General features: G+C 30.5%; 3 protein-coding genes across 3 annotated transcripts; 2 read left to right on the forward strand and 1 right to left on the reverse strand.

Moving 5' to 3' along the window:
• Positions 1 to 793: 793 nt before the first annotated feature.
• LOC126856051 (uncharacterized) lies at positions 794 to 11,885 on the forward strand. The gene is made up of 21 exons (XM_050604229.1): positions 794 to 1,065; positions 1,136 to 1,252; positions 1,456 to 1,573; positions 1,676 to 1,937; positions 2,071 to 2,202; positions 2,322 to 2,416; positions 3,777 to 3,961; positions 4,027 to 4,146; positions 4,261 to 4,378; positions 4,492 to 4,738; positions 4,813 to 4,932; positions 5,010 to 5,100; positions 5,232 to 5,368; positions 5,447 to 5,579; positions 9,496 to 9,642; positions 9,997 to 10,114; positions 10,202 to 10,463; positions 10,530 to 10,643; positions 10,713 to 10,803; positions 11,093 to 11,229; positions 11,312 to 11,885. Exons 1-21 carry the CDS (start codon positions 925 to 927, stop codon positions 11,613 to 11,615), a joined length of 3,189 nt encoding a protein of 1,062 aa, XP_050460186.1. The 5' UTR covers positions 794 to 924; the 3' UTR covers positions 11,616 to 11,885.
• Positions 2,942 to 5,739, forward strand: LOC126856120 (putative odorant receptor 85d). The gene is made up of 8 exons (XM_050604346.1): positions 2,942 to 3,961; positions 4,027 to 4,146; positions 4,261 to 4,378; positions 4,477 to 4,738; positions 4,813 to 4,932; positions 5,010 to 5,100; positions 5,232 to 5,368; positions 5,447 to 5,739. The coding sequence occupies exons 1-8, from the start codon at positions 3,818 to 3,820 to the stop codon at positions 5,631 to 5,633; spliced, it is 1,179 nt and encodes a 392-aa protein (XP_050460303.1). The 5' UTR covers positions 2,942 to 3,817; the 3' UTR covers positions 5,634 to 5,739.
• Positions 6,249 to 8,004, reverse strand: LOC126856100 (cytochrome P450 9e2-like). Its single transcript, XM_050604304.1, is given in 1 exon segment — positions 6,249 to 8,004. A coding segment is annotated over 1 exon segment (1,545 nt). The 5' UTR covers positions 7,941 to 8,004; the 3' UTR covers positions 6,249 to 6,395.
• Positions 11,886 to 12,119: the final 234 nt, after the last annotated feature.

Raw genomic sequence — 12,119 nt, forward strand, 5'->3', positions numbered from 1 at the left:
ACTTTTGACACTTTGTTTCAATATTTATAGAAATACGCAACCCGTCGTATGCTTAAGAGATCTTTGATATTGACGATAATATTAAATTACAAACATTTGTAAGCAATTCACTGCTAAATACATCAAAGAACGGAGAAAAAGGACACGCATCTATTCTGCAATTGTAGATGCAAAATATTGTACAGAAAATAATTTTCGCGGATTAGATGCACATTTAAAAAGAAAATAGATAGAAATGCACGAGTTATTTAACATCTAATGAATATTATAGCAACAATGCGAGGATTTGTGATAAGGAATCTAATTTGAAATATTTTACGAATGTTCAGAATCACACGAATACACAATCACATTTGTTGGATGACAATTATTATTCCTGCATCAGTTTCATCTGTAACATACAGAATAAAGAAAAGTCAAAATTACTATCTAGCCAAGGAACTTCTGAATCCTCTAGCTTACTTGAAAACGGTTTCATTAAAAGTATAGATCACGCATCAAATAATGATCTGCTATACATTATCAATATAGGAAGTACTAATTTTATCATATCATTTTTTTCTGATATATTTTTTCCGGAGGGGACACGATCCGCTCGTTGGTAGAACTTGACTCGTCTTTATATAGTATTTAATATGTCACAGTAATAAATGCTATTTCCTGCCGGCAGAACTATATTACAATTCTCGAACAATGTAATACACGTACAAAATTGTTTTTCAAGAAATTGATGTATAAAGCTGTTATTTAGTATATAGTAGTTTTCTTATGAACGATAATGTGTACGATTCAATTCAAGTTTCAATTCGTTTCTGCTATCAGAAGATAAAGAACCAAACTGTATGTACTTCCTATATAGGGTTGAAGTTAATCGGAATAGCGCTATCAAAGACATTGTGTTCCTTTGAACATTTTGGAAATATTATGGAAATCACTAGTCATTATTACAACATTGTGTATAAAATAGCATCACTCACCGGTATATGCCCATATCTGAAACCAAAAACAAGAATATTTCGTGTTACATTTTTAACTATGATATTATTAACTATATTTGTTCCGCAGGTAAATTAATGTAATGTAATCACCAAAACGAATTTCTTTACAAAAATTTTGTAAACAATAATGTTTTCAGATAGCGTATCAATTTACATGTAAAAAAATACAATGTACTTATCAAGCAATGACAGCATATCTATTATCAATCGTGGTTATGCTAAAAATATATACATTTCAAATAAACAATCGTACAGTACGTTTTATCATATATATATTTATATGTTGTGCGATTAAGTGCCCCAATCTGCAGTTTAGAGAGTAAAAAAATGTATATAAAATATATCTTGTAAACATATTTTTCTCTTATTTTTTGAGCATTTCATCAAATCATAAGAAAAAAAATGTATTATTAATCTTTTATTTTAAATATTTATTATTTATCCTTTACTATAATAGATTAAAGACCTTACCCAACACTTGTTCTGCGACTGGAAGACATTAGAAACTGCTGAAGAATATAAAATTATGAAATCATATGCCGAAAATAGTAGACGATTTTCTTTGGTATATACAGGTGAGGATTTTAATAAATTTTAATTTGTTATATTATATATTTGAATCAGTGATTTATGTTCCACGATATATCTTTTTTTAAATCATGCATTGTACATTGCAGTATATGTTTTTATAGCAGTATTTATATTTATGTCAATGTCTCTTGTACCATATATACTTGATGTTATATTGCCTCTGAATGAATCCCGTCCCGTACTACCGCCGTATAAAGGATACTATTTTGTGGATATTAGAGAATATTTTTTTCAAATTTACTGGCACTCCATCATAGCCTGGGAAATAGTCGTGACTGGTGTAATCGCCCATGACTGCATGTTCGTGACTTATGTTGAACATGTTTGCAGCATGTTTGCTATAGCTGGGTTAGAGAAAAAAAATATATTTACAATATAATTAAAAAATATAATTAAAAAAGTTAAATATATCTTTAAAAAAATATCTTTATAATTTACTTTTAAAATCTAACAAAATCGTCTATATATAATTTGTTTGCAGATTTCGTTACGAACATTTATTTTATAATCATAAAGGAAAGACAGAAATTGCTTTAAATGCTGACGAATCAGACATTGACAAGTATGATAAAAGAATTGCGTTTCTTGTATATTCACACCGAAAAGCTCTAGAGTAAGTGCATAACATCAATAAAACGAAATTTAACGTCTATTAATGATAGAGAAATAACCGAAAATGATATAAGTCACAAATTCCTGTGATTAATATCTAATGTCTTGTTTGTCATATAGATATGCGCACCTTATTGAAGATACATTTACCAAACCTTTCGCTTTACAAATGTTAATAGTAACAATAGGAATGAGCATTAGCTTGCTGCAAGTATGTCTTTATTTATTATAAAATGATACTCAAACTACAAGGTATTAAAATTAAATATTAGGCATTTTTAACTGAAACATTAAAGTTGCCTCAATCTACATTTCATTTAAACATGCCTAATATTATAATAGTATTTATAATGTTTTTATAGATTACGCAACAGGATGATATTTTAGAAGCAATAAGATACATATTCTACGTCTTTGGTCAATTGATCCATTTATTCTGTCTTAGCTTCGAGGGACAAAAACTGATAGATCACAGTCTTCAGATACGCGACAAAATGTAAAAAATAATCGCCTTTGATTTATCAAAAAAACATATAAATTTTATATACATTATTTTCTACATTTTTAAAACAGATATAACAGCTCTTGGTACAAAACATCTGTAAAATTACAAAAGCTAATCATATTAGTGATGATGAAAAGTCTTCAACCGTGTTTTTTGACCGCCGGCAAGATATACATTTTCTCTTTGGAAAACTTTACAATGGTAAATAAAGAATATTGTAAATAGTATTTTGGTACTACTTTAATTCGATAATGCTTGGTTTTGTTTCTAAGGTTCTACAAACTTCGGTGTCATACCTTACGGTACTCGGATCTGTTTAATAATATAACAACTTACATTAATGCTATTTGATATTTATGTGATGACATTAATATCCCATCGAGAAAAAAACATGTGTGTTTAATATTTTAATTACAATGACGTACTGCTGTTAGTCATTATACATAATATATACATAATATTTACATAATAAAAATATTTACATAATAATATTTACATTATAACATTATGCATAATAATATTTGTATTATTATACATTATAATACAATTTACATACCTATGGTTTATAAAATTTTACCGCCTGTCAAAATATGATTGTGTCAAATATAGATTTAATTTTTTGACAATTCAAATATAAGTGATGTTGCTCCCAATTTTTTATTGCGTAAGAAAAAAAGAGATGAAGCATTTCGTTGATCAATAATACGTTCTATAAAAAAAAAAAAAAAAACTTGTACAACGCAACACTCTTATCAATTACACTTTGTCTTTCTCTACGTTAAATTTCCTGTTAAGACATATAAATAATACACCATTATAAATATACTATTTTTCGTACGAGATGTATGTACTATGTGTCATGCTGTTATAACACACGGAGACACGCCGTAATTTTTACGCGAAGACAACCCGCAATTTTTACGCGAAGACAACCCGCAATTTTTACGCGGTGACATTGCAGACATATAACATTATGTATTGAATTATGTATGGTATTTTTGAGTACCTTGAATCGTCCCTCGTACCAAGGGATAGAAAAATGATCGGATAAAATAAAATTTTGAAATTAGTCGATTGTGCGAAGTCAAAGACGAGAGGCTACTTACAAATTATGAACTCGACTTGGGGTCATTATTACAATGTTATTAAAAGAGTTTCATCATTGTCTGGTCAGTGGCCTTATCAGAGATCAAAAACGAGACTGTTCTGTGTGTGCTTGGTAACTCTGAGCACGATTTCTATGATTATTCCACAAGTAACTGAAAATTCTTAATAAAACTCTGTCGAATAATGCAAGATCTATAAGCCTTAAATTTTCAGATAGCCAAATTTACTACATGCAATGGAGATTTGCAATGTATCTTTGAAACTATGACATCTTATATGTTGACAACAGTAACATTGGTAAAACTGTATACGTGCTACTTTAACCGATCTAAAGTACGTAATTCATTTTTTATAAAACTTGTATTATAATTACAGTATTTCAAATTTTAATATTTTTAATATTTTATCTAATAAAGCAAATATAAAAAAGTTCATTATTAATCCTAGATTAAAATGCTAATTGATCGATTATTTGTCGATTGGGACGAACTGGAAACACCGGAAGAGTACGAAATTATGAAAAAATATGCCGAAAATGGCAGGCGATATTCCTTAGGATATTCCTGTAAGAATATTAAACTGCGATTTCCATCGTCGCACATACACATATCTTTTCAGCTCATTTTTTTTGATAACATTATACTTCGCGATTATCTGTTGCAGTGTATTGTTTTACAGCCGTATGTATATTTATGTGTGTGTCTCTCATACCGCAATTATTGGATGTCGTATTACCCCTCAACGAATCTCGTCCTATATTGCCAACGTATCCGGGATATTATTTCGTCGACGAGAAAAAATATTTTTTCTACATTTTCTCGCATGCTATCGTGGCTTGGGAAATCGCTATGACCGGAATAGTCACTCATGACTGCATGCTCCTGATTTACGTCGAACACGTCTGCAGTATTTTCGCTATAGTCGGGTAAGAGAGCAATATGTGACGAGATATGGTTGATGTCAATTATATATTATGTATATTCACACATATTTTTGCAGATTTCGTTTTGAACAATTGACGTGTAAACGCACTGATTCTATGAAAATTTTACATTCTCAATCAAACGACATTTCCAGACGAATCGCATTCTCGGTGCACACGCATCGAAAAGCTTTAAGGTGAGTATCTAGTTTGCATGAAAAAATATTCTTTAATTTATCGTTATCGTTATTATCATATTTTTCCTTTGTTGTAGATTTGCCGAGCTTATAGAAGATATCTTTTCACTTACACTGGCTATACAATTAGCGTTGAACACGGTAATGATCAGCATTACTCTGTTACAAGTATGTATAATATTAACGCATATTTTACAATTATATTTGACATGCACATATTTACTGTCAAATAATTGTTTGTCCATTAAAAATACAAAAATTAGCAATAAGATTAAATTATTATATTTTTCGGACCGAAGATTACGCAACAAGACAGTGATATTTTAGAATCACTGAGATATGTATTGTACGTAGTTGCTCAACTGATTCATCTATTCTGCCTCAGTTTCGAGGGACAGAAACTGATAGATCATAGTCTTCAAACGCGTGACAAGATGTAAGACACGAGAAACTTTCTAATAGGTAATAATTACCTTATCGGAATAATTAATTGATTTTAAGTGAATCGTTGCAGCTACAATAGTTTTTGGTATGAAACATCCGCGAAGTCGCAAAAAATGCTTCTATTCGTGATGCGAAAGAGTCTTCGACCTATTTTTCTGAGTGCCGGCAAGATTTATATTTTCTCAATGGAGAGCTTCACCACGGTAAAGATTTTAGAAATATACAATGCGTTGAGCAAGATAGAACAGTTTCTTTAATAACACGTGTTCTTATTTTAAAGGTCGTGCAAACATCGATGTCATACTTTACGATACTCGCGTCATTAGAATAATCAAGTAATGGTTGAAATCCAGCCTATTTAGATATTAGTTCTGTATTTAATATCATAATTCTTATGTGACAATAAGACAAATTTTTACTCTTATATGAATTAAACTTTCAATGTTATGTGTTTAATGTAGTTTGATAAATTATATATGTTTATTTGCGTGCATAATAATTATTAAAATCAAATAAAAATTGAAAGAATGTTTATAATTTTAAAATATTTTGTGTGCAATTCTAAAGAGAAAACATGATAATTATTAAGATATAATTATGAGACCTAATAGAAAAACCGTAGCTCTAATTAAGAACCATAATTTCAATATTTTCAATATTTTATATTTTAAATCTCTAAAATTATTTTAAAAATATTAGCAATTATTTTAAAAATCTAGGAAATCTTCAAGATTATTTTATTTCATAGTATCAATATTAAATTATTCATAACATCAAAAATATATTTAAATATTAAATTTTTATATCTTAAGATTGTCAATCACACATATATTTTGTATGAAAACTTTAAGAAAATAACAATTAAAAATAATTTTTTTTAATTAATATAACCGATACACAAAATATTTGAGCAAGAAATATTTTTTTATATTAAAAAAATTCATTAATTTCCAATTTTTTTTAATGTAATTAAAAATATTGAAATTTTCTTATAATTGTCCCTGTATTTGTTGACTGCATTATAGCGTTGTAGCAATAGTGTGATGAATATTTTTTCTTGGTGATATATTCAACCACAAGCCTCCTTCGAGCCTCACAATGAAGCCATCCTTAGCCATCTTGAGTGTTATCGATGTCTTTTCGCAAGGTTTGAGATCGCAACGTGCCAATAAATGAAATAACAAAACTTTCGTCTCCATTAAAGCAAATCTATTGCCTATGCACATTCTGGGTCCCAGTCCGAAGGGCAAATAAACTCCGCAATTGAGGCTTTCTTTTTTCCGCTCACCAAGAAACCGTTCGGGATCGAATTTTTCTGGCTCTTCAAAGTACTGCGGATCATGATGAAATCCATAAACTGGTATCCATATGCTGTCTCCTTTTTTTATAGTAAAAGGCTTTGTTCCTGGCAATGTCGGAGGCAACTCAAATGTTTCCACGCATACTCTGTCTAATGCTGGAGTAACCGGGTACATTCTGAGCACTTCGTTAATCACAGCATCCAAATATTCCATGTTATTAATTACTTCGTATGGTGCTAATCCATTTGATTCCTCCAAGGCTTTATCAATCTCATCTTGAAGTTTTTTTTGTATTTACTCATTCACCGCGATCGCGTGAGCAGCAAAGTACATTAACATCGAAGTGCTCTCAAAGCCGCCAAAGAAGAAAATGAATGCTTGATTTACCATATCTTCGATAGAGAGTTCTGGTTTGCCTTCTTTACTTTGCCCTCTAGTCTCCATCATTAATTGCAACATGTCTGAACGAACGATACCTTTCTCATCTCTAATTTTTATGGTGTCTTCTATGAGATCTCGAAAGAAATTCGCTGCTTTTTCACGAATAATTCTTAATTGAAGTATTTTTGCCAACCAAGGCAAGTTTTTAAAGATGTAGAACTTTACAAAGGCGATTCTGTCGAAAGTGGTCACCTCTTTACCGTAAACATAGAATTCGTTATTCGGGTTTTTCATAGAATCAACACTAATACCAAAAGCGCAAGTAGCTATTATATCATTTGTGTATTTCGTAAAGACCTCTCTTATTTCCATTATCCTCTTTTCTATAGGCATTTGCGCCAAACAATTACAAAATTCGGCGGCGCAATCCGACATCAGTTTATACATACTTTTCATCTTCCTGGACGTGAAAGCTGGACTCAATAAAGGCCGTACTTGCCGCCACCTCTCTCCTCTGAGAGCAAATAAATTTTTGGCAAATAATGGATCTTGATATTCCTCCATGAAGGCGCGATGATCGGGAAATAGATCGAAATTTTTTAGCGCGATAGATTTAATAAGATCGGGATCGCGAATCACTACAATTGGAGTTGTCATATCAAACATGCCGACGTATTTGGCTTCAGGATGTAAATTGTACATATTTTTCGCAAGATCAAACAAATTTTCACGACGGAAGATGACTCCTGCCATATTTCCGAGTATAGGAAAAGGCCTTTTATATGGTATGCCATATTTTTTGAAAAAGTTCAAATTCTTGAAGATGTAATAATAAAGGCTCAAAGCGCCCGCTATCACTGTCAAAATGATTACGTATACCATGTTGACAAACAAAATTGCTTTATTACAGTAATACACTAGAGGCAATTTTGTGCGTCGAGATTCGACGATCGACAACTGCCACATTGATATGGAATAGTATTTCTTATATATACATTTATCTAATCATTATGTAAGCTTGCGCAAACTTATGCAAGAGAAGTTATCAGCAATATTTTAATAAATTTTTAATAAATTTTCGATAAATTAATCTCAGATATCTCGTTGTTATCACAATTTGATTAGATTGAGATAAAATATATGGATTGGCAGTTATTTTTTATATTTTTAAATATACTTTTGCTTTTTGCACATAGCTTATGTTTATCGTGATTTATATATTTAACGTGACTTACGCAGGTCAATAGTTGGTCAATAGAAAGATGACAAAATTGCCTATTAGAATAACTATTTGACGATCTTGAATATATATATTATTAATCCTTGATCGATTTTGATCGACGGAGATAAAAGATTTTTTTATAATAAAGATTATTGGCATTAGTTACAAGTATGTATAATATTAACGCATGTTGTACAATTATATGCATACATTCACTGTCAAATAACTATTGGTCCATCAAAAAATGTGAAAAATTAGCAATGAGATACGTATCGCATGATATATTACGTACATATTGAGCAACATCGTGCAATATATAGATATATATGCACAATGTTGCTCAATTAATTTATCTCTTCTGCCTCGAGGGACAGAAGCTGATAATCATAATCTTCAAACGCATAACAAAATGTAAAACGAGAAGCTTTCATTAATAATTACCTTATTGGAAAGAATTGAATCGTTGCAACTAATTGTGCAAACTTCGATATCATACTTTACGATACTCGCGTCATTGAAATAATCAAATAATGATTGAAATCCAGCCTAGATATTAATCTTGTATTTAATTATAATACCATAATTTTTACGTGACAATAAAACAAGTTTTTTATTCGTATATGAATGAAATTTTTAATGTTATGTGTTTAGTGAAATTTGATAAATTATTCTTATTTGTATGCATACAATAATTATTATATCAAATAAAAATTGAAAGAATGTTTATAAATTTAAAATATTTTGTGTGCAATTCTAGAGAGAAAACATAATAATTATTAAGATATAATTATGCGACCTAATAAAAAAACCGTAGATCTAATTAAAAACCATAATTTTACGAAATAAAGTACATAAATTGCCGACACAGTACAAGTTACTTGTTAAAGAAAATAAAATCAATATGTTCCCTGTAGAAGAGAGTTGCAAAATGATATGCTTGTCATGCACCTAATGGGGCTTCGCCCCCCTTATATTTACTGTCAAGGCAAAAATAAGCCGCTTTTATTCATAAGTACTACGTGTCATTGATTGTCATATGGAAACGTGTTGCAATAGCTATGCGAAAATATTGTAACATATTATTATGTATGAGACATCTAAAGCACTTGATATCATTCCTTATATCGAGAGTTGTTATTTCGCCGAAACTCGGAGGAAATAAAATTTTGAAATTAGTCTAGCGTGCAAAGTGGAAAAACGAAGAATTGTCTGTGAATTATGACCTCTACATGGAGTCATTATTACAGTGTTGTTAAAAAAGTATCGTCATTAGCCGGTCAGTGGCCTTATCAGAAACCAAAAACAAGACTATTCTGTATCAGCGTAGTGACTTTGACCACCTTTTCCATGATTGTTCCACAGGTAATTATAATAATTCTCTTTAAATAATTCTCTCAAATTGAAATATGGAGATCTTTTAATTTGCACCGACGTAATAATATTGTCAGATAGCCAACTTTGTTAAATGCGAAGGAAACCTACAATGTATTTTTCAAACTATGACAGCGTACCTGTTGACAATCATAACATTAGTGAAGCTGTACACGTGTTATTTTAATCAATATAAAGTATGTTATTTATTTTATGACACTCTTGTATGTACATATTATGTCACGAAGTAAGCTTTTAAAATTTACAATTTTTAGAATTGAATCAGTAGTCCATTAGATTTTACGAAGAAAAAAATGTATTATTAATTAATAGTTTTACTTTTAGATTAAAATTCTGATTGATCAATTATACGTTGAATGGGACGATTTGCAAACCCCAGAAGAGTTCGAAATTATGAAGAAATATGCTGAGAAGGGCAGACGTTATTCTTTGGGATACTCGCGTAAGAGTAATGAGATTGAATCGCGTGATGTCCATTTTCTTGGCTTCTTTTATCAATGAAATTATAATTTAACTTCATTTATTGCAGTGTATTGCTTCATCTCTGTATATCTGTTCATGTCCGTGTCTCTCGTACCGCAATTATTAGATGTCGTACTACCACTCAACGAATCTCGTCCTATATTGCCGGCTCATCCAGGCTACTACTTTGTTGACGAGAAAAAATATTTTTACTACATCTTCTCGCATGCTATCGTGGCATGGAAAGTCGCTATGACCGGGATAGTCGCCCACGATTGCCTGCTCCTGACTTACGTCGAACACGTCTGCAGTATTTTTGCCATAAGCGGGTGAGAAGAATGCGACGTGTATTGTATTGTTATGTATTATTTGATGTCACGCGTAGATATTTACAGTTTTCGATTCGAACAAGTAATGCGTAAGAGCGCTAATTCCGTAACAATCTTACATTCTGACAATTCTTGCAAACAAATTGAATTCTCGGTGCACACACATCGGAAGGCTTTAAAGTAAGCTCTTAAGTAATGGAAAGAGGTTTTTAAAAATTTTACGTTTATTATTATGATTTTTTGCTATAGATCCGCCCAGCTTATTGAAGATATATTTTCGTTGACTCTGGCTATACAAATAACGCTGAATACAGTAATGATTAGCATTACTTTATTACAAGTACGTGATTATTCTGATGAACACGCAAAGAATCGAGAAACAGCAGATGCACTACAAGCATAATAATAGATGAGAATTTCGAAAACAATACATTTTCGTAAATCATTCAATAAATAATTAAATATCGCACAAAAAAATGCTTTTTTTTTACAAAGAATATAATAGTATTGTATTTATAAAGAACATATTATTTTATATATCTAGAATCAGTTTGTCGCATGTTTATTAAAATTGTGAAAAATAATTATAAGTGCAAAAGATTAACTTTATTGCATTTTTGGGACTGAAGATTACGCAGGAGAACGCCAACATCTTGATAATTTTGAGGTACATAGTGTATGTTCTCGCTCAGCTGATCCATTTATTCTGCCTCAGTTTCGAGGGACAAAAGCTGATAGATCACAGTCTTAAAACGCGCGACACGATGTAAGACAAAAGATTTCTACAATAATGACTATAATATTGCAATTATTTATAGTTTAATACATCATCGAAACATTAATTATAGCTATAACAGCCCTTGGTACGAAGCACCTACGAAATCTCAAAAAATGCTTCTATTCGTGATGCGGAAAAGTCTCCAGCCGATTTCCTTAAGTGCTGGCAAGATTTATATTTTCTCGTTGGAGAACTTTACCACGGTAAAGATTATAATAAACTTTATAAGATTACAACGCAACGAACTCGTAAAACAATTTAGTAATACTAGTTCTTGTTTTAAAGATCGTGCAAACTTCGATGTCATACTTCACGGTGCTTTCGTCTTTGGAATAATTAAACAAGGATCGATATCTATTGACTTGTATTCATGATCCATTCTTATATTTAAGATCATCTTAACTACGATCGTAAAATGCTGTATAATCATTCTATGGCTAGAATTTTAAGGCGATCTTAAATATAAGAATAAACTATTTAATACGGTAATCTTGTGCATCCAATCACGATATTGTTTAATTCTTCTGTGACAATAAGACATGATTATTATGCGTGAATAACATTTATACAATGTTATAACATGTAACTTGTTTATCTCCATGCATATATAAAAAAAAAAAATTGTATTGTGCGAAAATATTTATAATCCCAAAATGTTTTATGTAACGCAATACAAGTTATCGCAAAGAAAATGCGATGTAATATATGTTATTTTTTTCTACGAAACCATAGATTTATAATATATGCTAAAAACATCTATTAATTTGTACATCTGATGATTTAAAACATGTTTTTTTATTTCACAGGTAATTTCGGATAAAATTGAGTAAATATGAATAACAAAATTTTTAATATATAAGCATTTTTTTCAGGTGATC

This window comes from Cataglyphis hispanica, chromosome 17, assembly GCF_021464435.1.
Source record: "Cataglyphis hispanica isolate Lineage 1 chromosome 17, ULB_Chis1_1.0, whole genome shotgun sequence".
NCBI lineage: Eukaryota > Metazoa > Arthropoda > Insecta > Hymenoptera > Formicidae > Cataglyphis > Cataglyphis hispanica.

Excerpts from the sequence above, each read along its gene's own strand:
- LOC126856051 (XM_050604229.1), top strand. The coding sequence starts at position 925 with ATGGAAATCACTAGTCATTATTACAACATTGTGTATAAAATAGCATCA. Across the intron at positions 4,147-4,260 it reads GCTACTTTAACCGATCTAAA|ATTAAAATGCTAATTGATCG; the intron begins GTACGTAATTCA and ends TATTAATCCTAG. Across the intron at positions 10,464-10,529 it reads AGTATTTTTGCCATAAGCGG|TTTTCGATTCGAACAAGTAA; the intron begins GTGAGAAGAATG and ends AGATATTTACAG.
- LOC126856120 (XM_050604346.1), top strand. The coding sequence starts at position 3,818 with ATGAACTCGACTTGGGGTCATTATTACAATGTTATTAAAAGAGTTTCA. Across the intron at positions 4,739-4,812 it reads AGTATTTTCGCTATAGTCGG|ATTTCGTTTTGAACAATTGA; the intron begins GTAAGAGAGCAA and ends ATATTTTTGCAG. Across the intron at positions 5,369-5,446 it reads CTTCAAACGCGTGACAAGAT|CTACAATAGTTTTTGGTATG; the intron begins GTAAGACACGAG and ends GAATCGTTGCAG.